Source organism: Nyctereutes procyonoides, unplaced genomic scaffold, assembly GCF_905146905.1.
Source record: "Nyctereutes procyonoides isolate TBG_1078 unplaced genomic scaffold, NYPRO_anot_genome, whole genome shotgun sequence".
NCBI classification, from domain to species: domain Eukaryota; kingdom Metazoa; phylum Chordata; class Mammalia; order Carnivora; family Canidae; genus Nyctereutes; species Nyctereutes procyonoides.
The window spans coordinates 40,568,249-40,595,968 of NW_026575024.1; the positions used below are offsets into that span (position 1 = coordinate 40,568,249).

At 38.6% G+C, this 27,720-nt stretch overlaps 1 protein-coding gene across 1 annotated transcript in view; it reads left to right on the forward strand.

The window, feature by feature from the left end:
• Positions 1-27,720, forward strand: part of MACROD2 (mono-ADP ribosylhydrolase 2) — a 1,896,077-nt gene that overhangs the window by 1,293,082 nt on the left and 575,275 nt on the right. Inside the window, exon 7 of the mRNA XM_055345329.1 lies at positions 24,433-24,463. Coding sequence (XP_055201304.1) covers positions 24,433-24,463 — 31 coding nt within the window. The remainder of the gene's footprint in view (positions 1-24,432; positions 24,464-27,720) is intronic.

Consider the following 27,720-nt stretch of genomic DNA (forward strand, 5'->3'; position numbering starts at 1 on the left):
CAAGGATAAGGGGGGAAAATGGAACTCTTGTACATTACTGATGGAGATGTAAAATGGTGCAGGCTGGTAAAAGGAAGAGGTAAACGTTCCTTAAGCTGCATACAGAGTTACCATATTACCCAGCAATTCTAATCCTACATATAACCAAGAAAATTGTAAACAGATATTCGCACAAAACATGTGCATGACTGTCCATAGCACCACAACTTGTAATAGCCAAAAAGTGGAAACAACCCACATGTCTATCAGCTGATGAACAGATAAGCAGAGTCTGGTATATTCATGCAGTGGGATATTATCCAGCCATAAAAATGAATGAAGTACTGATTCATGGTACAATATGGTTGAGCCTTGAAAACATGCTGAGAGCATCCAGACAAAAATGGCCACATCTCTTATGATTGCATTATATGAAATGTCTCAAATAGGCAAATCCAAAGACAGAATATAGATTAGTGGTTGCCAGGTGTTGAGGGGAGAGAGGAGAATAGGGACGACTGCTAATAAGTATGAGGTTTTTGTTTTTGTTTTGAGTGATTAAAGTATTATGGAATTAGTGGTCATGGATGTACAAGTTGTGAATGTACTGACAACCACTGAATTGTACACTTGAAAGTGGTAAATTCTATGGTATATTTATTTTATATAAATCAGATAAAAAAATAGAATAAACTAGTTATGGTACTAAAGTCTAAGGGAGACAAAGACAAATAAGGCCTTGTGTCAGTCCTTAAACATTCCATATTGCACAAAGGGGACATTCAATCAAATCAGCACATCAAGGTGGGACAGCCTCCAGGAGTGATAGGAAGATACTCCCCAGTGAGGTGCTACTCCAGATAAAAGCAAAGATCCCCAATTAAATCTTTCTGTCCTTATCTGGTGCTATGCTTCTCTTGCACTCCAGCTCTATTCTAAACCCTGTACTCCTCCCTGACACAGGGACTTTTTTAAAAAAGATTTTATTTATTTATTCATGAGAGAAACAGAGAGAGAGAGAGAGAGAGAGGCAGAGACATAGGCAGAGGGTGAGGCAGGCTCCATGCAGGAAGCCCGATATGGAACTCCATCCCAGGACCCTGGGATCATGCCCTGAGCCAAAGGCAGACACTCAACTGCTGAACCACTCAGGTGTCCTGACATAGGGCTTTTCACATACGTTCCCTTCCTTGGGAATGCTGTTCCCTTACACTTCTTGTCAAGTTAATTTCTCCTCATCTTATAGACCTTAGCTCATATGTCTTTGCTACAGGGAAATCTTCCTAACCCTAACTTTCATAATCAGGTCAAATAGCCAACTGTATGCTCTCTTGTCTTGTAATTCTTCCCCATAACTCTTAAAGGTACACTTTCACACTGCTGTGCTTCTTTCATTTAATTGTCTTTTCCTGACAGATTTTGAAGTTGTTGAGTGTAGGGATCTGCTTGCTTTTGCTCACCAAAATAACATCAGCACTTCTCAGTGTCTGGCACACAATAGTCTCAATGAGTACATGATGATCAGCCAAATAAATGAATAGATATAGTGGTCTACTGTATCTGGCTATGCAAGAGAATATGGTGATAGGGACATTTGAGAGGAAAAGGTGATTCCTTCTGGCCTTGAGAGCTCCCTGCTGTGCCCCTCTTCCCCTGAGCTGCAGCCATTTAGTCATCTTATCCTCATGCAACCTGTGAGGTCCTTTGATGTTACAGTTGTCACTTACATTTGAATCACCTGGAAGGTAATATGAGGATAAGATGACTGAGTGATTACAAGGCTCAGTGCAAGTGTCCAGCATTGTTTTATTGGGCTATTAGGTCAAGTCCAGTTTGCTCAATCAAATACCTCATCATATTCTGCTGCCAGGTCTATAAATGTCAAATAGTAACAACCTTTGACCTCCTGACTCAGGTTTAAGCATGCTATCAAGTAAGCCTGACTGACCTTCTTTAATAAGAGAATTTTTAATCTGGATTAATCATATTATAATAATGTATTTTTTATTTTTATTAGAGTCCTTGGGGAATGTCTTCTACTGGTTAAATGCTGTCTTACAGAGTAACAAACTCAAACTGGGTTTTATTTTTTAATTAAAAGATCAAAAGTTTTACTTAAAATGTTTTTAAATGCTTTCAACTTGAAAACACATGGTGGGCATCGTGTCATTTCGTACTTATACAAACTTTACTAGCCTTGGCAATTGAACTAAAAAATGAATCCAATAGCTAAAGGAATATTTGTGGAGAAGACAAACAAATTGTCTAGGATAAACAAAACCAGTGTTTATTTTTAATCGATAGCAGCTGAGCACAGGGAGATGCAGTTAGCTCAGGGCACAGATCAAGCTCATTAAGTATCCTGGGCCTCTTATAAATCATGGGATGTGTCGAATCTCGACTTAAACTGAACAAGACAATAGCTTAGGATACTTCCCTTGTACCAGGCAGACAAGTGTCGTTGGCAGAGAGACCCTGGGAGGGAGATTGGGCAAGGCTGTTTTTCCCCTTAAGCACTAGAGCCTACGCACTTGTCAACATTGGCCTCCGAAGAGGCCGAGGACAAGAGCCAAATGGCCTATATGTGAGGACTGGCTCCTGCACTTCCTCGCCAGGTGGAGCCAATTCTATCAGTACCTTACCCTCACCACTTAACCTACCTGGTTCCTGTACTCGCTGCAGATTTCTTGCCCCTCAGTCCTAGAGGTGTTTGTTCTCTGGCCAAGAAAGTATGCTCTGCTCAAGTACAGACAGGCCAGAACCGTAGAGAGTTAGCCAATAAAGATGGGAAGTGGTAGGGAAATACCCTCTGTAAATCACCCCTCAGTGGAAGACTTCAGCTTGTGTTCTACACAGTTCCTCAGAGCGCCCCTCAGTTTTCCACAGTAGTAACCCATTCATTAAGGTGTACTGGCTTTCCTTTCTGCCATGCCCAGTTCATCTTCTTCTTCACAACGGTTTCTGAAATCATCTCCCAAATAATATACTTTTTCCAAAATCCTAGTTTCAGTGTCTGCTTTTGGGGAAACCCAATCAGGGACATTTTGCATCTGTGAGCCTTTTACCCTATGAGGAACATTGAAGATATCAGAGATAGCTAGAGAGGCAGTCCACCTGGTGGTTAAGAGGGCATTGCCTAGAGGCAGAATGCCTCACCATGTACTGGCTCTAACACTCACTGGGTATGTGATCTTACATAAGACACAGAACCCAATGAACCTCAGTTTCCTCAACCATAAAATAGAGCCAATGACGAAAATCATACCTACTTTATGGGTAGGTACCTCTCTCATGGGGAGAATTAAATGAGTAATCCTTTTATTACTTTTGGAATACTGCATAGCACATGGCAAATGCTCAATGAAGGTTAGCTATGGTTATTTGAATCACAGAACATCAGACTGGGGGAAAAAGTTTACAGGTGACCTGATGTGACCTCCTCATTTTCCACATTAAGCAACTGAAGACCAGAGAGACATGAAGTTGTTTCCTCAAGGTCTCAGAGCTAGTGACAACAAGACCCAAAGATCCCTCAGCTCAGTGCAAGATCTACCTTTAAAAAGTTCTATCCCAAAAATCTAGCTTCACAACAATCAGACCTCCAAATATCCCATTAAGAAATAGAATCCAGGGTAGTCATTTAATTTTGCTGCTGTTAAAATATACCTAGACATAACAAAGCAAGAAATGGGCAGTAATTATGTAAGATTTCAAGGATTTCATGAATTTGAAACCGGAAACTTATTTTATGGAAATTAAAAAAAAAAATCAACTCTGCAATACCCTAGGCAGAATGTCCTCCTGTAGACTGTATGATTTAGATACAAATGCTTTCTTCTGCAGAGTCTTTTGTGAACCTCAGCTTAACCTCCAGGTCTGGGCAGATGACAGGTTCTGGCTGTGCAGAGTGGAAGTCCTTAGAGTATTTGACAGCATTTATCTGATTATAGCTCATAGCCTTGGTAGTATTTGCTAGTTTATGGAGGAGGTTTGAACTAGACCTAATAAAATAAAAATATATGTTTTTATAACAGTCCTTTGCTTTTGAAAGTTTCTCTTTTTTATTTGCTCTTCCATGCAAGCCACATCTTCTCATCTTATTTTTGACCTTAAATGATGAAGGGGCAAAGCACAAGAAGATACCAGAAGTGAATTGGAGCAAAAACCTCACTAAATGAAAGCTCTCCCTCCTTTTCAGCCACTGAGATCAGTGGAATAAAACCACATTAAAGATGACCTCTGGCCCTTACCCTCCAGAGATGACATCTTTCAGCAGCAGCGAGCATGCCTCCGTATAAATACACAAAATATAACAGAAAGGAGAGAGCTCTGTGGTGCCGAGACCTATAAATATTTGTCTGAGAGTCATGTTTCTATTTATCTTTGAGTATGTCTGGCAAAGGAAATCTGGAGAGAATTTCTTAAAAGGTGAAGCAAGTTGGTTTGTGAAAGTGATGTCATTTTATCTATTCTAATAGCTTCGGGGAAATCTCTTTGGTTGCACAGTAAATAGTTGCCTCCGAATCATCAGGGCAGGGGATTTTTATTCCTTGGCTTCAATTCCAACCTCATATCTTGAACCCCACTCATTTCACCATGAAGAATTATTTCCAATATCTCTTGCTTGTTAGCTAACCAAGTATTAATACATTGAGCCTCTTTTCTTCTCTGCCTTTCCTTAACTACAACTGATAATAAAAGCTATAACAAAATCAATTTATTATTATTGTTGTTATTATTATTTTAAAGCTCCCATGGGAGCCAATTCTGGTTGGATATAGATCAACAGTGTGCAAATGGACAATCTGCAAAGCTTGATGCAATAAAATAACCTTTACTCGGGGCCAAATGATATATGATACATATCCTAAAGCTCTTCCTCGTCATTTTTATGGTTAAATTACTGTGATTGAGCATCAAGCTTGCCTAAGATTTTGCTTCTCCACTTCCTTGCCTTTATCTTCTGTATATCAAGTTGCAAGGAAGGTTTTTATTTTGCAATTCATTTTTCCTCTTGAATAGTGATTATATGCAGTTTCAGGAGTCACAATGCTCTAGTTTATAATTCTTCCAAGCAGGAGAATGACAACATGGCAATAGAATGCAGTAATAGCAATAAAACGAAGGGGCTATTTGTTCATGTCTCTGGGAAAATAAAGATGGTTTATTTAGAATGTGTCCTTACTATGGGCACTAATATGAGCACGTGTATCTGATATGAGCATATATCTGAGGCCAGTTTTCCCAAAAACACACATGGTAACTAGCTGAGTGCATGTAATTAATTTTGGAGGTGATGCTAGGCCCTACTGATAGGGGAATGGAGAAGTAATAAAGGGGAGAGCAGAAAGCCAACACAGGTGGTTTGTTGAACATAACATAACATAGGTTACTCCTATGGCAAGTAGGGCTCGATACTATGAGATCCTCTGATAGACTGCATGGAGCCAATCCCAGAACTGTCCCACCCGATATCCATCACCTTCCTTTCATCACCCATCCATGGCCAGAGAGTCCCAGGAACTAGCAATGAGAAGGCACTAGTGTGCATAGGAACTTGAACTTCAGGAGGCTGTGGGTGGAGCATCCACAGCATCTGCTACACACACCAACTTAGAAAAATAGCTATGACTGGTGGAGCTGAGGAAACAAACACAGGTGCAGCCTCAGAACTGGGGATATTTAACTGGCTATTAATACCTGGCCCACTTGTTTTCTGTTTTGGTCTGGGTCAGTTCTTCTGTAGCCTTCTCATTCTTTCCTTAAAAAAAAAAATAGTATTCTTTCCTTTTGATTTCTCTGAAAGAATAAAAATAAGGAAACATAACTGGGAAATAATATTTACAAGCAAGACAAAATTCTTAGCTAACTGACATGAAGGAATGTAGTAAAAGAAAAAGTTTCAGCCACACCAGAGCCTTCTCCTAGCCCCATCGCCCGAGTAGAACTGCTGAAGTTCTGTAGCTTTTTCATTCTTGCTGCCACTAAATGGATCTTGGCAGGAGAAATATACTGTATGGTAGCATTAATTTTTGAGCTGATAGTGTATTGTATAAGTACATTGAAAAAAAAACCTTATCATATCTCCCTTGTGTTAATAGAGTCCCTTCTTTGGTTGTATTTGGGGAACACTGGCTATCTCATACACCCACCTGAGACAGTCAGAACACCTCTTATCTCATACATCTCCAGTACACTGATCCACCTCTGTTACTGTGTTTCTGCCCATAACTTTCAACTCCATCAACAATCATCAAGTTCACTTGTCAGCCTCTAATAGTCAAACTATTAGGCCAAATACTATAAAGAGTGAAAAATAGTTTAAAATGTTTCTGATATCTCCACAGCTATATCTATGTGGATATCGTGTTACAAATATAAGCATTATCAGGTTGACTTCTTCATATATACAAACAACCATTAGCAAGCAGTCATACAAATAGTCAACTAGTCTTCTCCTGCAAAAGTTAGTGAGCTCCACCATTCTGTATGCCACACAACAAACCCCTTATAAGGAAAAGTTTCATTCAGAATAGCCAGTCCTCTTAGCAGTCAGGTTTGTTGTCCAGGAGTTTCCATCCAGTGCAAAGTTGTACTGTCATAGCTTGGACCTCAGCTCAGCTCCAGATCTAGTGGTCTAAGCATTCCCGAATCTTGTAGATTCTCACACATCTCCTACACAGAGAGACAGGGACTGACAGTCCTCTCTAGCCAGCTACACATCTTGAACACCTCTCATTACACTAATAAGGAATTACTTCTACTATCTCATTTGCTTGTTAACTAATCCTCAGCTATAGGATAATAATGATTTGTTTATATGTCGGTGTAGTCATCTCAGGAGGTGAATACCTGATTTGGGTAACTTCATCTTAGCCATTGTCTCCAGGGTGTATACTTAGATGTACACACACATACACATTTTTTAAAAAGCCTCTATAAAAACCAAGAACAATATTCTAAGAACAACAGAAACCTTCAGAAACCATAATATCTCCTTCTACAAAATATTTCATAATTTGAAATTTCCTTTTGTCCTTAGTCTGAAATTTTGGTAAAGAAAATCTTAATATTCTTCAACATACAGGAATTTACGCTTTTTACCTTGGTAAAGAACTAACTTAAGGAATTTTCCGAACTGATTTTGTCTGTTAATCAAAAAAAAAAAAAATCAGATTTTGAAAATCCTGTTCCATACCCCTTATCCCCTCATCCCCCATCTCAGTAGTTTAAAGGCTGCATCCTCTATGGATTTTTTCATTAAATTTTCTTCATAGGTCTCTGAAAGTATAAGATGAAACTATTATTGCATGGGTTTGAATAAATCTCACAGAAAACAGTGATTTCCTCCAACCTCATACATTAAGCCGAATAAGTATGGTATTAAAACTGTCCCCAAATTACTTGGTTATGCTCATACTGTGCCTAAAAATGGTGATGATTTCAATGCCTAGACTTTCAATGAGTTTTGAGAGTCCACATGGAGCTAGGAGAAAAATATGACGAAATGGGAATACCAATGTTTTCTTACAAGTTTATCTTCATTTTCTGACTCCATAAAGCTTCTGTACTATTTGCTGAAGTAGAATCCCAGTCTGCAGGAAGATGTGCGCAAAGGGCTTAATTCTATGTCCTATAGGTATCATGGAAATGGAATTGGAAGTGTCTCCTCAGGCCTAGCTATTCCTACACCTTTTGACACACCTGTGGCTGTGTGGAGACTCTTAGCACCTTCAACCACTCTCCTTCCTGCCTCCTCCATTGCTCCCAATGCTCACTACCTAGTGCCTGAAAAGTCTGGATGCTAAATCAATGGTAATTAGTTTCTCATTGTATCTCCAAAGGAGCAACTGCTATTGGAAAAGAGCTGTAAAAATATTAGTTGTTGCTACAAGTTACAGCCTCAAAATACCCTATAATTTTATTTATGTTAATGAGGCAAATGATGATTAGAATAGAGGTTAAGCAAATTCAAGGGGATTTAATTTTGCATGTGTACCATTGAAAAGAAAAAGTTGAAAGGGGGCCAGGGGCAGGGAGGAGAGATCAAGAAGGAACAAAGTTCAACCCATGTAATAGAGTTAGTTAATATCCTTAAGTGTTGCCTTTAAATCACACCATTTCTTGTCAATCAGTAATAATGTAGTAACTAAAACATCAAAGTGTATGGGCTAAGTGAACCAAACATTGGCAGAATGTTGATTAAAGAAAACCCTTGTCCAGAATGACTTCCATTATGAGTGATTTATCTAGATACTTGCATCAGTTTTCCAAGCTTGTGGAGCCTCTGTAAACCCAGACTGTTTTCCACCTGGAAATTAACAGCTCTCTTGAGATCTTAGCACAGATACTATACCATATAAATTATTAAGAAAACTAGGATAAAATTCTAGGCCTCTTAAAGACAGAAAATGGACCCACTGAAGTTTCCCTCTGATCAGTCATTTCTTCTGGGAAGCTTAGGAATTATTATGTCTAATGACTTTGCTGGTGATTCTGGTCTATGTAATTAAGATCCAAATATAACTCTATGTTCATTCTACAACTAAATTTCTTATCTGGACAAATGACCCATTTATGAAAGCTCATAAAGTATTGTAGGCAAGTCATTACATACTTAAAAATCTCCCTAATAAAATGTCCCCAATGATGTTGATATCTGCATTGCTAATAATTTTCCAGAAATACCTTTTAACATAAGTAACTAGAAAATGCTGTATGTTATTATTCAAGAAGAGAAAAATAGAATAAAGATCCATAATTATCAATAAGTACCTTTCCTTGATTTCATCTAGTGAACATATTAGCATTTTTCTTCTATCATTTCAATTCCCAGATGTGATAGCAGAGTCACCATTACATCAACATAATCCTGCAAGCTTGTGTATTCACTGCAGAATGCAAAATGTCATGACATTTCTTGTAGAAATATGAAACTTTTTTTTCAAGTTTTGCTATACATCAAAGGTGAATGAAAATGAGTCTAAGGATTCCAAGGCACATCAGAATTCTGAATGGAAGGTCTGGAGTGGCCAGAATAAGGGAAATATACCATAACTAAAGGAAACAGAAACTTTTGTCTTTCCTTTACTTTATTAACGTCTCTACAGTTATTGATAGGCTCCAGTCCTATGAAAATGGTACAGTGTGCCTCATTAAGGATACTCCATCGCACCAAATCAAAAACAAGAGAAGAGTGGAGGTGGAGATAGTAAAAAGGTAGGAAATACTGCACAAGGGAAAACATTTATATGTAGTTGGGAAGGATATTAAATACTGGGTTGGAATTTCAGAGATTATTTAATGGAGTTTTAAAAAATCAGTGGTTTTATAAAATGGGTGATTTATGTTTCAATTTAAAGGAAGAACACAGAAATGTATATGTTCATGGGGTTTTCTTTTTAGTCCTTAATAATCTATGCCTTCTAAGTATGATCAAGTTCTTGAAAGTTTCTCAGATTACTGAATTATAGTTTTTAGAGAAGTAGTTCTCAGAAATTACTCTGTAGGGCTTTCCTCCCATTCCAGAAAAAAATACATGTGAAATTTTGACAAGAGGGGATATCTCAGCTTTTGTGTCAGCCAGAAAATTTTAAAAAGCACGTGACTTACTACTTGACCTCTGCCTCACCAGGTAGCCTGTTCACAACTATGTTTGTATATACGTGTGGTTCATACCAAATGATTAACCTAAGTCTGTCACGTAGTATAGTAATTGGAGACATCATGAGAAGCTACTTTAAGCCTTACTTAAAGCTATGCATACTGAGGGATTTTTCTAAATTACAAAGGTATATATATATATATATATATAATATATATATATTATATATATATATATATTTTAGTTCTGAGCGCTACTTGAAGTTGCCGGTTGCTTGCATCATAAGCTTTACGGATATAAGGATCAACATGAGCAGAGACATCAGAATTGGGGAAGTTTTGTGAGTAATAGTTTTAACTCTTGTTACTTAGAGTCCAAAGATCAGCAGCATTAGTATCATCTGGGAGTTTGTTACAAATGCAGAAACTAAGAACTCAACCCAGACCTACTGAATCAGAATCTGCCTTTTAACAAGATCTCTGCTTGCCTACACATTAATGTTTGAGAACTATTCTAGTCTAAATACCTGGAATACATTGACTGTGGACCTAGAAGTGACATGTGCAGATAGAAACAGATAAAATAGTCCCACTTGGAAACAGTTGAGACTGAGGTTGACATTTCATGTGAGCAGAAGGGCAAGGTTATTTGTCATGATGAAAGGAGGCAGGTGTTTAAACAGAGCATTTTTGTGGGAAAGTACAGGTGTGGAGGGAAGAGCATTGGCTTCATCATCTGCCCTCTTCTGGATTGTTACTGATTTCTGTGTAGTTTTGGAAGCTCTGCCACTTTGGGTATCCCTGTGTTGTTAAGTGGAACAATAATTTCCTCCCAGCCTTCCCCAGGTTGAAATTCATCCAACATTATCTTGAAAGGTAGAATTTGAAGTGATATTACTGTCTAGCCACTTGCTACTGTAAATGTACCCAGATCAACAATATTAGCATCATCTGGGAGACTGTTAGAAACCTATAATCTCAGCCTGCCCCAGATCTACCTAATCAGAATTTGCATTTGAGCAAGATGCTCAGATGAGTAGATGCACATTGAAGTTTGAGAAGCAGTGGTCCATTCGCTTTCTGAGTCAGTGGTGAGTCGTATCAGGAATAGTAGGGAGGGAGCCATGCATGGGGCAGTTGGAGCAGATAATGACCAAGGGCAATTGCACCTGTAGGATACCTGTACTTTTAGCTGAACACTAAAAACCAGTATGGCAGTGTGAAGCATGGCCAAAAAGGATTGTTTATAGCTTCTGCAGCTAGGTATGGGCTAGAGATCTCACAATTAAATGTTGGTTGAAAAAAAAAATGGAGGAAGCTTGGATAGCTCTTTGGAACTTACAGGAGATAAATCTCTAACGTAGAATTTTTGCCTAATTATTGGTTTCTTACTGTGTCCTCAAAAACCTTCCTCAATTACATCAAGTGACATCGGTTATATTAATGTAACTATTATTTTCCATGTTGAGGCTGTATCCCACTTTCAGAGAATCCCATAAAGAAGGAACAGCAACATGGAGGGAGAGGGAAAAGCAGTGGGCTGATAATCCTTTCACACACTTGAAAGGAATATAATACTTGGCTGTAATAAGTTTCATCTGAGACAGAGTTACAACCTGTTATGGATGGTTTTTATTTTGTCTGTCTTTAATCAAGATGCAACTGTGAGACTGTAGTTAAAAATTAAATCCTTCACTTTGTGAAATTAAACTTTAAATGAAGTCAAAGTCTAGCAGAGCTGATGGTAGCTAAAAAGTATTCATCTCTAGATCAAGTACTGTTCCATCCATCCATTCATCCATTTATCGATCTATCCTTCCATCTTACTATCTGTTCTCCCATCCATCCATGCATTAATGCATGCATGACCTTCTCGTTGACTCTCTCAGTGCATACATTAGATTAACTCCCTAAAAGTAGAAAGACATTTAGTTTTAACTACTTCTTAGTGAATAATGCATGTGTCACATTCTGTAAAATTTGGTCTGCTCATCCTGATGGTTTGTTCATCTCCCAGTGCTGGAGCCAACTGGGTACCCAACTGTGTAGACATTGACCCTCAGTGTGTACTTTGGAAGCCAGCTGCCTGCTACCTTTCTTGTGGTTCTGGCAGAATTCTGGTTGGATTAATGCAGTGATTCCTGGGAAATGTATACAAATAACTCACATCCTGAGGCCTGAACTGACAGATATCTTCTTGCAGACTGGCTGCTCCAGTCTTTTTCTTTTTGCTCATTTTCATAATAGACTCCAGTTGATAAAACTCTGCACAGTGATTGATGGCCCGCAAAGCACAGCCATTTGCAGGCCATGAGTAGCAATTCTTGAACTTGGGAAATATGACTACGATCAATTTCCTTTTCCTTTTCCTTTCTTGCTTTCCTTTATTTTAGTTGTTCCTACAGGGTGTGTCCTTTAGACACCTCTTTCTTAGTCATTATCCCCTAATTAATTCCCTTGTTAAAAATAAAGTGTGCATTAGGCTTGACTAATGTCTTCCTTTATGACTATGGAAAGAAGAATTTATTACCTTTACATATTGACTCAGGCTGAATAATCACAATTCATTTTATTTAAAACCCTATTCTTGGGGATCCCTGGGTGGCGCAGCAGTTTAGCGCCTGCCTTTGGCCCAGGGCACGATCCTGGAGACCCAGGATCGAATCCCACGTTGGGCTCCAGGTGCATGGAGCCTGCTTCTCCCTCTGCCTGTGTCTCTGCCTCTCTCTCTCTCTCTGTGACTATCATAAATAAATAAAAATAAAAAAAATAAATTAAATAAATAAATAAATAAATAAATAAATAAATAAATAAAACCCTATTCTTTACAAACCACGCTGTAGTATAGGTCCAGAGCAACTGCCACTAGAATCTCACCTGACTCCCATTAATATGAAACGGAATCAACTGTTTGCATATATAATTGACTTAAGAAGTAGCTGTATTCATATGGAAAAACATCTCTTTTTCTATGTGATGTTTTTAAGATCCCACCATGAAATTATGGAAGGGCTGAAATGAAATGGCCCAATTTGTGCAGAGAACATGCTGACACTGTGAGAGATGGAACAGAGGTGTCAAAAAGGTCTGCAAGAATAAAACTTACATATGTGTTGGTAATCTGGCGATCTGCTCACTCTCCAATTGTGTGGTCTGTGACAGATTAATAGGCATAGACAGGAAAGGACCTCAGCTCACTTTTGCGGGAGAGAGTCTGTGCTGGATTGGAAGTGGATGCAGGCTGGGTGACAATGGTCTGGTGGAGCAGTGGGAAAACACCACCTTGGGTAGAATAGAATAACACAGTGGTTTTCAAAGTATTCTGATCTTCTGTTATCTGAATAGAGCATTGGTTCTAACTTGTCCTTATCTAGAATTACCCTGTTATGCTGATTTCAGTTCGACAGCAGATTTAAGAGGGAAGATATGGTGGCTAGGCCTAGAAGGGTTTTCATACTGTATTCATGCTGATAAACTGTTCTCATTTCTAACCAGTCTTTTCTCAAGCATTGAGCATGCTCAGGATGGACCCTTTCTGGTGTCCACCTTCCTTCTTCAACCCTGACCTTACCGACTCTATTCTGCAGCAGGAAGTGCTTAGAATTTTGCGTCAAGAACATCAGTACACTTGACTGGATGAGCACTGGGTGTTATTCTGTATGTTGGTAAATTGAACACCAATAAAAATTAATTTATAAAATAAATAAAAAAAAAAGAACATCAGGACTTTTGTCAAGGCTTTTCCTGTTGGCCACTGCATGACTTTGGGAAGATCGCTCAGTTCATCTGACGAGAGTAATAATAATGCCTCCTCTGAGTCTTACGTGGTTATTATGAGAGACAGCAGGGCCCATGTGAAAATATCCTGGAAGCTTTAGAATTTCTTAGGTGGTATGTGTATTCCTATTTATTTTATTAAACCATAGGGAAACAGAAACCTGATAGATAGGTGAAGCTCCTGGATACCTTGGTATTCTGTCTGTGTCTACGGTCTTTCAGTAAATATATGTTGAATGTGTATTCTCTCTCTTCTTTCTAAAAGTGGTTTGGTTTGTTAGCAGACCACTAGTGAGGCTGGGATGGAGATGTGAGACTGGTGGGCTGGGAAATGGTTGAGTTACTCTATCTATATAGTGCCTAGTCCATATACGAGAAAAATATCACCTCACCAACCAAGTGTGTTGAGGATTTTGGATTGTTCCTCTACGAGAACATACATGTTTGTTGTTTTGTGGTTATTTGTTTTTAATGGGTTTTCTTAATGTTTCTCTTCAAGTCAGATCTTCAGCTTTCTAATCAAGAGTGGTATTAAGATTTAACACACTATTAAGAGAAGCCAGGGACTGACTCAAAACCATGAGTGGATGATAACCCTTACCGGGATTTGTTTAACAAATCCAAGGGCCTTGTACTCGGCATGGGACACAGAGTCCCAGGGTCACTACCTTCACCCTGTGTGATCACTTTCTGAATTTCCTCACAGTTGTATTTTCCTGGAAGCCCCTTCTAGTCTGTGGGCTAGGTCTTAGTTCCTCAAGTTATTCACACTTTTGAGGATGTTCTTCCTTCCTGTGGCTTTACAGGATTTACTTGCTTTTTCTGCTCCCACTTACCAAGACTGACTGGGGATGATCATGTGCTCTTTTTCCTTTGAGATTCTCCCAAAATAATCTCCCTGGTCTATTTCATTTTCATAGTGTTACTGCCAGTGGTATTAAGGCCAATAGATGCCATGGGTTGGCTCCCCAGAAGTAGAACCCCAAGACATAGAGTCTGAGGTGAGGATTTGGAGGAAAAGGGATGTATTGGGAAAATCCCCAAGAAAAATACAGGTAAGTTGTGAGACACTGGATGGGAAGGGTAGACACCAGGCCAAATCCCAGGTGAGTATGAAACCCAGTGATGGTAGGCTCCAGATGATGAAGGTCACACTCAACATTTTTCTCAGCAGGGTAAAGGTATGCTGGGCATTAATAACTTCCCACACCCTGCCCATCAATCATAGGTTCAGGGTTAGCAATGGGATCTAATTTCCAGCCTCTTGGTTTTCCAAGAGCACAGAGGGCGTCTATGATAATCGCTGTGGGGTGGCAGGGGACCACACATGGTCCACGTGGGAATTGAAAAGGATGGGACACAGATAGCCCCCCTTACAGCCACACTAAGGAAAGCTCAGAGGTCCACAAGTCCTCTTGAACTCCTACCTAAGGCCTTAGACTTACAGTGCTCTGGTGCCTTAGTCCTGTGAGTATGTAATTCCTTGTCATTTCTGCCCCCTCTTCAGCTAGGAAAGCCTCTACCTGCAGGCACAGTTAGACCCTCGGCAGTGGTTTGGAGCTGTGGGCCGTTCACACTCAAGTAGGTAATTTACCTCTCAGGGGGTCTGAAATGATGACTCTATTCTCAGCTTCCCCTGGCTCTGCCCAGGAGAGGTCACCTCAAAGCATTTCTACACATTCCTTACCCCTTGGTGCCAGGAGACAACATGTGCTTGATACATGTTCTTAATTATAAGGAAAATGGAGAGGGGATACTTACAAAATCAGAGGTAATTAGGTTTCTCAAAAGTCATCATTTTAGGGACATTTTGCTCCAGTAAGAATTTTCATATTGCACGAGTGTTTTGCTATTGATAAAAGGTTTTGGGGGGTTTTGTTTTTCTTTCTTAACCTGTTTCTTCCTTTGCTTCTACATAAAGAGAGTTTAAGTTGTAGACAGTTTGGAACAAAATGAACAGTTTTTGGGGTTCAGCAGGTTTATGGTGACCTGTTCTTGCTTTCACATGTTTTACAGTAAAACATTCTTACCAGTCACATGAGCAAGTTTGGGCAAAAGGCAAGCTTTTCTCTTTGCTGGTTCTGACATTTTGCATCCTAATAAATTCACAGTGGAAATAATCCAGCTGTCTTCTTGAAAAATATAAAGTTTGGAAGAGGACTGCTACTATTCATAGCTATGTAATAGTTTGTTTTATATTGTGAGGAGTTGTACTTATAAACATGCAAGCAGCTGGCAATAAATGACTTTATGACAGCTATTTCCAAGGTATAATGAAGAAAACAAAAACAAAGTTATTGCTTATAATTATGGTGCCTGGGTGAGCTTGCACAATGTACTTCAAACACTTCACTGGCCAATTCCCTGTGATCTCATTCACAGTCTCCTCTAAATGACCTTGCTCTTCAGGTTATTTAGCCTTGGAGATGGAAGTATTTGAAAGAGATTTGCATTTTCCAGTGCAATTTGTAAAGCAGACAACATCCTTTTGCTCTATTCACCCATGTAATTAGGGGAAACACAGAATTAAGGACTCTTCTTTATTATTGAAGAGGTTTTACACTGGAGAAACAAATATGGGGGCAGTAGTTTGTCAATAGTTTCAAAAATTTCTATGTACTTTTCTTTTAACCCAGTGGTTAAACAAGTTAATTTCATTTCTAGAAATAGATCCTACCAGAATACCAGAATATTGTTAAGTACATATGCACTGACAATGAAAGATCTCTAAGATCTAGGACATGAAAAAGAAAAAAAAAAAAAAAACTACTCTCAAAACAAAACCTGCAATGCATGCTCTAATTTGTATAGGAAAGAATATATGACTATGTTTACATATGCCATCTAACTCAATTATTTATTCATTTAACCATTCGGCAGATATTTATTGAGTTCTGGACCACGGTTCAGGTGCTGGTGATACAAGTAAAACAAAAGTCTTCTTTGGAGTTATATGCCAGTAGGAGGAATTGAAATTGAGGACACAAAGAACAAGCAAACAACTGTGTGTCAGGTGGTGTAGGAGTCATAAAGAGATACGAAGTAGCCTAAGGGAATAGGGAATAATTTAGCTAGAGGCCAGAAAGAGCCTCTTTGAGGAAGTGACATTTGATCAGAGATTTAAAAGGAACATGTGCCAGGCTGTGGGGACAGCAAGGCCAAAGTCCCTGAAGCAGGACTGTGTTTTGTGTGTCTGGAGAACAAAGGGAGGCCAGTGTGGTTGCAACTCTGTGAGCAAAGGGAAAAGTGGATGAAGAGGAAAGGGAGAGGAAGCCAGAAGCCAGATCATTGGGCGCTGGAAGGCCATGGTCTTTATTTCAAGTTTTATTCAAAGTGTGGTGAGAAGCCAGTAGAGGACTGAGATCAGGAAAAAGACCCAATTTTATTTAGTCTTTAAAATGTAAATGCAGGGATCCCTGGGTGGTGCAGCGGTTTGGCGCCTGCCTTTGGCCCAGGGCGCGATCCTGGAGACCCAGGATCGAATCCCGCGTCGGGCTCCCGGTGCATGGAGCCTGCTTCTCCCTTGGCCTGTGTCTCTGCCTCTCTCTCTCTCTCTGTGTGTGACTATCATAAAAAAAAATGTAAATGCATGGAATGCAATGCTGCTTACCATACTATTGACCATGATGGACTTGCAGGAAGCATATCCTAGTTGAGTCAGAGGAAGGAGGGAAGTAGCTGTAGGAGAAATTCTCAGGGCTGTCTGCCTACACCAGTCTTGTCTGAGCCTTTGGGATTGTGGTCATGAATGATTTGTATATTTAAGAAATATTAAAGGCAAAAAATAGGATCAGTTATTCCCTATGTAAAATAATAAATAAATCTCTTTGCTAGCATTCCTTTCTCTGACCTTGAACGAGTTTGCTTTCTTGGCTTATTAGTCCTCCATGTCTATTGAAAAGGGGTAATATGTTCTTTGTCACAGGATTGTTTGTGAGAATGAATCAGATAATATACATAGAGCTCTTGGCCCAGTGCTTGGCACATTACTCAAAACTGTAACTCAAAACTGACAGCCATCATTGCTGCCATGCTGTCACCTCCCATGTTCAACGCTGTAAGGCATTCACGATGCTATGAAATTGCCTGTCTCTCTGTCAGCTTTCTCCTGAGCTATGTAGGAAAGGATAAGAGCCATTTTGTAGCATCATAGAATTAAATAGCTGAAAACACATCTAATCCAACTTTGCTCCTTTTATAGATGGAAAGACTGATGCACTGAGGAGATACACTATTGGCTCTCAGATTTATAGATAATGAGTGACTCTGATCTCTTGCCTTCCAATTCAAATCTCTACTTACTGCATCAATGTTTTCCTAATTTTAAGCATTCACATTGAACTTCTAATATGATTATCTAATATTTTATTTTATTTATTTACTTTTTTTATCTAATATTTTAATTGACTCTTTAAGTACTTTTATTTCCAAAGGAAACTTTATATCATCTCCTTAAGTGGAAAACCAGCATTCCTTCTTGTAAGTCATTACAGTAACCTAGAGTTTTAGCATAGTTATGCCATTGCTATTGCCACAATAATGCTGTGTAACAAAGTACCCCAAAACTTAGTGACATAATAATAAGCATGTCTCCCTTGTTCACACACTTGTGGAATTACTGGAACACAGCTGCCCTAGGATGGTTTCATACTCTGCTTGTCGCTTAGCTTCAGGCTACATGAGGCAGGCCCTTTTCATGTCCTTCTTAAAGCCAGGAGTATAAAAGTTCAAGTCTAAATGTTATGTCTACTATTATCCCATTGACCCAACAAAGTCATATGCTCAAGTCTATCATCAGTGATACAAGGAAAGTACATCTTCCCCTAATGGAAGAACTGTAAAATCACATTGTAAAGCATGTAGATAGTAGGAAGGATGAAGACTTGGGGCACCTGGGGGATTCAGTAGTTGAGCATCTGCATTTAGCTCAAGTCATGATCCTGGGGTCCTGGAATCGAGTCCCACATCAGGATCCCCACAGGGAGCCTGCTTCTCCCTCTGCCTATGTCTCTGCCTCTCTCTGTGTGTCTCTCATTAATGAATAAATAGAGTCCTTAAAAAAAAAAAGAAGAAGGAAGGATGAAGACTTGGGCAAAGTAATGGGGATATGGTGTATATCAAAATAATATGTAGATATTACATTGAAATGAGTAATGGCCATCTGTTTGCCACCACAAAATATCTTGCAGACTCCTAGAGTTAGGTATATTACAGTTTGAGAAACATTCAAGCATTCTGCATTCTGGACAAAGGGACTATGGCACAACTCACTATCCTAATCCTGATAATCAAACATCTAAAGACAAAAAATTGTACCTTGATGTTCATTATTTATAAGATGTTCATTTTCTCGTATCCCATCTTCTTTGAAAATTGGATGCCTCATTTACCCTGGGATATCTTACAGTCAAGCATAGTAGTGGTGAGTTTTTGCTGCCTGTACATGTATACACTTGGCTATCATTCCTGGTGGACTGACTGGGCAGCTGTAACTGTTTGCCTTTCAGCCAACCAACGAAATGAGAGCCATATGAGGGGGAAGTGTGTGTTTGGCTGTTGTCTGAAAACATTTTTTGGCAACAGAAAAGAAGCCAGCTTCAAAACTTGTAGATAAGGTATTAGAAGCTTGGAAGAGAAGTCCATAGTGGAGCTCTTGTGAAGAACTGGACTAACAACACCTCAGGATGAAACTATGGAATACTCTTACCTGTGACTTTGTAGTGAAAAATGATTCAGAAGTACCAGACTCAGAATGTGGACAAATTTTAGGAAAACCTAACCAATTTGTCTCTTTTTAATCTATTCCCTAGAGCAAGAGGTGATTTAAGAAATTATGTAAATAAATCCAAAATAGCAATTTCAATTAAGTATACAATACAAATCCTAAAGGATAAGAAAACACATGTTATATTTCAACTCATTGAGCTTCCTCTTTGTTAGTGGTACACAAAGTAGAACAAAATAATTGTGTTTCTAGCAATCAATAGCTTCCTCCGTGAAATGGGATATATAATTAAAAACAGTTAAATGGTAGGTGTATCAGGTAGCATGCTTTTGCTTGCAAATAATGGAAAATCTAACTAAAACTGACTAAACAAGAAGGAAAGTGTGGGCTCAGCAATTGAAAGATTCTTGAGACTGCAGCACTTTACAGTTAATTTACACCAACAGCTCATTGATGTCAGAACTTTCCATCTCTCTCCACTTTTGGCTAAGGGGGATGTGTGCTACTTACTTAGGTCAATCAACACCTTCCTGTGTAGCTGGGGAGAGAGGCAGTCCTCCCCAGCTGGCAAGGATATTGCATAAGCAATGGATAGATGGCAATGAACACGGATAAGGAAGAGAGAAAGAAATTCCCACTTTGTAGGAAAGCATGAACCAAGAATCAAGGGTCAGGGAAAAACAAAGGATGGTTATGATGTGGCTTAGGGCTTATTGTCTTGGTTTTGAGGCACTACTAGAATCAAGACAAAAAAGGTAGTGAGCTATTTCCTTCCTTGCCCTCAAATGGATGAGTAGAAATAGATATTCAAGAGGATGGGAGGCATAGTCTATAGCCCTAAGGATTTCAGTGTTTTTACAAAAGTATTTGAAACCAACATGTTGGGTTAAGGAAGTGTTTCCACTTAATGGCTCAATCTATAATTTCACAAAAGAAAAATCCTTTTCCACTCTCCAAGTCAAATGATTAATTTTCCCCCAAGAGAGCAAGTGCATGTTGACTTGGAAAAATTAGCCTAAAAGTCAAGTGTTATGAAGCAAGTTTCTGGTGGCTATATGCTGGGGTCTGATTAGCATGAAGACTTTTTGCTCCTGGGTCCTCTGGAAGGAGAAAATGGAGCCTTACAAATTAGGCTGGTGATGTCATTCCTCAAGTTCCACAGGTGACTGTTGAGTTGTGTGCACTTGAAACAAACCAGGCTAATTGGCCTACGTTTTGGTACAATCTATCATTCTTTCACAGGAGAGGATTTTTGTGGGAGGTAGTTATGTTAAATACAACTTTGAAATAAAGAAATCCCATGCTACTCACTTCTGGTGACACTATCAAAAATTTATTATAGCAAAGAACACAGACTATATACTGTAAAATCTCTTAGTTGAGCTCATTCGCTTATGCTTTCTTCTCAACCTCTCTTTTTCTCTCTCCCCACCTCCTTCATTCCCTCCCTTATTCCCCCATGAATGAAAAGTGATTAATGGAGGAGATTTAGTTTGGATGAATTACATGCAAAGTTGTTTTACATAAAATGAACTTTTTCCATGATGTTGTAGTTCCATCTCTGCTTTACCATTGCTTTTTTGTTTGAATTAATACAATAATATTATCAAAGCCATCCTCCATTACACTACCATTTGCCTTTGCATTCAAGGCAGCTATGTCATTTTCAGATGTAGCTATTTGTCCTTGTTAAAACAGACAAGGCAGTTGGTACATTCAGACTCAATTACTAAGTTGCGTGATCAATTCCAAGATATTGCTGGGAGGTGAAGCAAATGAAAGTTGCCATTAACTCTTCAGTGTGTTCTCTTCTGGTAGATCTAATGTGGAAAAGACTCCTATAACTTGCCCTAAGAGGGAAGCAGAGTGTCGTTAGATTGGTTCCCCAGGAGGCAGACTCTTGAGACAGAGATTAGGGTGCAAGATGCTTATTTAGGATTTTGGGATCCACACCTGGAGAAGAGAGAGGAGGGAAGCAGGAGTGAGGAGGGAAAAATGAGTTCTGGAGCTGGCAGGGCCCTTCAGTGTTGCACTGAAGCAAGCTGAAATGAGCCCAGGCCTTTCTGCTTTATATTAATTAGTCTTTGGATACGGATTTCCCTGGGAAGGGTCATAATGACTGTGAATGGAGTAGCTCTTTGTGTCTGAGGCAATCCTTGAAAAGGTTGATAATTGGAGACTGTCTGTTGACAGCACTGCTGGGATTTAGGTCCCAGATTCTAGAGCAATTGTCCTCAACCAGGGATGACTTTGCCCCCTAGGGGATATTTGACAATGCCTAGGCATATCGCTTTATTGTCACAACCAAGGTGATACCACTGGCATGAAGTGGATCAAGTCCAGGGATGCTGCCAACCATCTCACCATGCACCACACAGACCCCATTAACAAAGAATTATCTGTTCCAGAATATCAATAGTGCCAAGATTGGGAAGGTCTGCTGTAGGGCAGCAATTCTCCCTAGAGTTTGTTGGGCATCTCAGCACCACTTCAAGAATCATCACAGATCAAGCTATTGCCACCTGTCAGACACACTGTCCTGTTATCCTTATTCCTCCTAAACCTCCCACAGACCCTTTTTTGCTGAGCCTCTTTTTTTTAATTAGTTTCCTTACTAATGATGAAACTGATGCCCAGGGAAGGTCAGTAAACTACTCAACATAGTGAACTGGAAAGATATCCAGATGGGATTTAAAGGGGGCTTGGCTTGCTTGTCGAAAACATCATGGCGTCTCTGGTCTCTGCTGGATGGCTCAAGGCAGCAGTTTTCTAACCTCTCTCTCTGTTGCAAACACAAGACGGGTGATGTTTATGTGCTCAGTTCACTCCATGGGCTGAGCTTCCCTCTACTTCATTTAAAAGGCACAGCAGAATGTGAGTGAGCATGGCAAAAATAACAGGGATGACCCTGCATCCTCTCTAATTTGCATTTGTGTTTTTAAATAAGGCCATTCCTGAACTCTGAGCCCTTTCTATCAGTAACAAATTGCTTACAGTAAGCTTGCAGCTGGCTTTCACACGGGCAGAATGGCCTGTCAATTGTCTTGGTGAACGTCTTTAAAAAGACTAGAGTATTTCCAGGAGAATGTGCTTCATGCTATCTCTTCATGGTTCTGTGTTCTTGGATGTATTGAATCATTCAAAAACACTCTTCACATCTTATTGGCACCTCCAGAGCACAAGGAATCAAAAAATGAAAAAATGAACTCGTTAATTTGGTTAAAAAGTGGCTCCTAAAAAAAAAAAAAAGTGGCTCCTGTTCCATTTCAGAAACTGTTCTATTTTCTTGTTAAAAACAGTAGTATTGGGATCCCTCGGTGGCGCAGCAGTTTAGCGCCTGCTTTTGGCTCAGGGCGCGATCCTGGAGACCCGGGATCGAATCCCACGTTGGGCTCCCAGTGCATGGAGCCTGCTTCTCCCTCTGCCTGTGTCTCTGCCTCTCTCTCTCTGTGTGACTATCATAAATAAATAAAAATTTAAAAAAAAACAGTAGTATTTACTAGTAAAGGAACAGAAAAAAGAAATCTATCACTTTGCAGACATATAGATGAGTTTTATAGATGTGGTTTAACAGAGTCCACCATTACTCTTTCTACAACAAAATCACATAAATTGTGACTTTTTAAATAGGACATCATGTAAAGGGAATAAACATACAGTATATAAAAATGTTAAGGGAAATAAAATGTAGTACACATTTAACTCAAAGATATAAAGAAAAAAATATAGACATTTCATCATTGTTGAGCTCAGTAATAATGTTTGTTATTACAGTAACCGCAGCTGCAGTGCTTGGATTCTGTAGCACATTATCAGTCACATTTTTTTAAAATTCCGTCATCAATTTCTATGGCACATTTCTATATGGTAAATGCTATCATCTTTATTTTCAACTGAAAAATAAAAAAGACAAGAAAGACAAGAAAGATGAAAATAACTTGATTAAATTTACACAGAGGACATTGCTATGCTCAGATCACATTCCACTGTTAGCCTAATTTAGAGAGCTAGCTATATATTCATATTTGTTCCTCGACTCTTTCAGTCAAATTCTTTACACATTGCTAGGTAAAATATGGGGTCTTAGTCTGGGCTGCTATAACAAACTTTGTAGACTGAGTGGCTTCAACGACAAACATTTATTTCTCACAGTTCTGGAGGCTGGGAAGTCTGAGATCACTATACCTGCAGATCTGGGATTTGGTGAAGGCCCCTTTTCTGGTTTGCAGAGGGCTGTCTTCTCATTGTACCTTCAGGACGGGAAAAGTGCAGAGTGCTAGGTCTCTTCCTTTTCCTATAAGAACTGGAGCCCTATCATGGGGTCTCCACCCTCCCCCTAACTAGCTCCCAAAGACCCCATCTCCAGATTCCATCACATTAGGGCTTCAACATATAAATTTTGAAAGACACAAGCATTCAGTCTATTGCATGTGGTTTAAGCAGTAGTTTGCCTGTAAATGTTTAAAAACTGACTCTAAAAAAAGGAGTATATATATGTGTGTATATATATATATACATATACACACATGTATTTTAAATTTTACTGATAAAAGAATGTGTAGCACACAACTTACAAGTAAGAATAGAATATGCAATACCTTTTATTATAAATTCTATACTGCTTATTGATTCTTACATAAAGCTTCAGCAAATGTTATAAAAATCCCCTATCTCTAACCAACCCATGATTTCAATTGACCCACAAGTATAATCCAATGTGAATATTGATTGATATTTTCAGGTTTTAAGTCACTAATGACATCACTTAATGTCCAGCTGGGATAGGATGCTCAGTAGTAATGCCATTATATAGTATTTATATTATATATAAATTTATAATTAATATATATTTATATATTATTTAACATATATTACATAAATGTATATATTTATATTATATATGACATACATTACTTATATTATATATTATATAAATGTATTAATAGACCTAAGTCATCTCAAAAGCAAAGGCAATAGTAAAATGTGGCAAAATAATTAGGAGGGGGTGAGATAATTTCCATATATTTGTTTTAGATGTAATATTTCATTGCAGGCTTATATGACTGAATTTCTTAATTATAACTGTGTTTAACAGTTGATTCACAAAATTCCTGGAAATGTGACAGTTGGCTCTTTTGAACGGGTATGATTGCTGCTGATAAGTTTTCAGTTAATCAAATAGGCCCATATTCCACAGTATCTCCTGCTCCAACTGAGTGAACTTTAGAGGTCTGAGCATGTGAATAGAAGGCCTCCCATTATCAAGTAAATAGATGTTAAAATAGAAGATGTCAGGTTGGGCAGTTGTTCTTTTAAAATTTATTGTTATTTTTATGGTTTATTCACAGGCATTTCCCTGCATCTCAACCGGCATTTATGGTGAGTGATCTAGCTTTTGATAATATTTGTATTTCTTTATTTTTTTGCTAAAGGCTAGGCTAACAGGAAAAATAAAAGGTTCTCTGATCGATACAGTTTGCTGTGAGTTAAAGAGACTCAAAAGGTGGGTCAAATCCCATGGACAAATCTCAAGAGGCCATTCAGATATTCTTTTGTGTTCTTGAATTTTGTGGTATCGGATACTGTCCACAATGATGTTTTACACTGTGTCTTAATGTCTTTTGTTAAACAAAATATTTTGCTTTCGTACGATTTGGTCTTTAATAGGGTTTTCTTTAATAAAGTTAGATTTTTCTCTTAGATGAATTATAATGCATATAAAGCCTAGCAGTATCACTATTTTGTTGTGAATTACAAAATAATGGAAACATGAAAATGTATGCACGTGCATGTATCAGTATACTTAATTTTAAAAATATCCAAAGTAGCTGTTAATAAAAACAAATAATCTTAATAAGCTGCAAATATATTTTTTAATGTTGATGGACTGTTTTAGATAATGACTCTTTCACCTAAGATGGAAGCAAAATATTTTCATAATCACTTGTTTTCACTAACCTAAAGCTTTTGATATATTTTTCCACCTACAATGACATTTCCTTTTTCCCTCGGGCCATTAATAAATGTGTTTTACAATATTAAGGTAACAGGGTTTAGTTGTCATTTTAGGGTTTTCTGATCAGGCAAAATAGATTCAGACCCTTCTGAACTCAAACTTCTCACATGGAGGCTCTTAGCCAAAAAAAATAAAATATATACAAATGTAAAGAAATAGTTTAAGTTCATTACTATGAGGAAGAGATAACTAAATTGATGTCAAAGGTAGATTTATTTCCTCTTAATATGGTATTTCTTTTGAAAGTCTTAGAATAAAATGGAAAAAAACTGGCCTGAATTAAGTTAAATGGGGAAGGATTTGGTTACATCATTTAAGAATTTGAGGCATGACTTTTTCCTCTCCAGATTCCACCATAGCCCATCTTTATGGATATACAATGGATACTGGGCCTGAGAGGAATAAACTGAACCATCTGCATAATCTCCATCATGACCATTCTTTCTGCCTCACAGGTGCCCAGTTAGAAATCTTAAATATCTGCTTAAAGGAAACATTGAATGCAAAGTGAGTCCACATCTTCATTTCACCTTGTCTGGAGTCAAATCAGACTCTCCTGAAGAAATGGCTCCCCTCTTGTGACTGTCCTTTCATGACAGTCTTTACTTTCCTTGACAACAAACAGGCAAACAAACACCTGCCTGCCTAAAACAATACTATACACTTCATTATTTTCTATGTTTATTATCTTTTCAGATTGCTGGTGGCTGTTTTGTTTCTGAGAATCTAGGACAATGTGCAAAAAACTTCAAGGGAATTTAATGTGTTACACTGAGAAAGGGGGAGGGGGCAGGAAGAGAAGAGAAGTAAAGGGCAATGACGAGGGACAGGAAAATGAGAGGATCAAGAGTGAATAGTAAGAACTAAAGAAAACCTAAAGTGGTTCATGACTGATTTTAATCCCTGAAAGACAAAGATTTCTGCTGAGAGAGAATAATATGGCTCAAGAAATATTAACTTGTTCAGTACTCCATTATGTTGGGTAGGAAGGAGATCTTGAAGGCTTTGGGGGAGGGCATTGACAGGGAGGCACAGCCACTGGCTTGGAGGGTTGCCACCAGGCAAGCTTCATCAGTCTTCACAATGTCACGTCAACACGGATAGTTTTCAAGTCCCGGCTCCTCATTTCTTTCCCTCTCTATTTTTTGAGTACATTTAAAAGTGAGGCTGATACCCACAAAGTCAGGTGCCATTTTGCCTTCTGTTATCCCCACTGGAGCTTGAGGCCTAGATCTATTTTTAGGTCCATGAGATTTTGTTTTAGTACCTTTCACATTTAGTTGATGGGCCACTTAGCATTTTGCAATTTGGAAATTATTTCCTAATGTCCCTTGTAAAGTCATCACTTTCTATTTCATCCTAGATTCTCTCCCAGTACCCATGATTATAGTCAGTCCTTTTCTTGCTCTTGTTCAGAGCCCCCTGCTCTGCCTCCTTCATTATCCAAATCAGTTTGACTTTTATCTCTATTTATTGGGATTTAAAATCATACTTTATTTGAGGAGATTGGTCCATAGATAGAAAAGTTTTAAAAAGGAAGCAAACAAAATTCTCAATACTTTGTAAGTTGTATGAGAATGGATTTAGAGTATTCAGTCCCTTGGTTCTAGCCTCCCCCTCCTTATTCTATATTCTGTCTTACTAGATTAATTTGTCTAAAACACCACTTGGTGCATGTTTCCCATCTGCACAGGAGCCTTTGATCATATTCCATTACTTGCAGGTTAATATTTACTCTTTTTGGACTGAACAATAGGTGCCTTATGTATCTCCCTAAACCAGTTTTTTCAAAATATATGAAAAGGGTGAGGAATCTCCTCTTGAGGATGTGAATTGGTGTGCTAAGATATTTATATGTACCTTTGCATCCTCATTTTTTTAAAAAAGATTTTATTTATTTATTCAAAAGAGAAAGAGAGAGCATAAGCAGGGGGGAGGGGCAGAGGGAGAAGCAGACTCCCCCTTGAGCAGGGAGCCCTGTGTGGGGCTTCATTCCAGGACCCTAGGATCATGACCAGAGCTGAAGGCAGATGCTAAGACGACAGCCACCCAGGCACCCCTTTCATCTTTAAAAGGATGATTTATTTTGCAGCATTTCCTAAAGTTTCTTGACCAATGTTAATTTTCTCAGCCCTCTCAGGATTAGTGTTTCCTTCCAGAATATAGTTTTAGAGATTTCTTGTTATGTATCTACGATGGACACATCTTACATCACCCACAAATGAGTTGATAAATCTCAGAATTTGTTAGATACTTTGCCAGGTCCAGCCCTGTATGCCTTCCATAAAGCACATTTACACATGCTCATGCACTCATAGACACACACACTCATACCCACACATGCACTGAAATCACATACACCATCACCACCACACCCCTGATATCCAAACAAAAACATACCACACACTGATACAGTTGAATATTAATCTCTGAGTAGTCTTCCTTGAATATGTCAACTCTTAGTAGTCATTATATCTTTTGAAATCTTTCAGCATTGTAATCTGAACAATTGACAACTGCCCCCTCATTTCTGGCCCATAGATTTTTGTTTACATATCCTGTGCTCACCACCAGTTTAGAATCCCTTAATGGACATGGATTCACTTGTACATATTCTGTG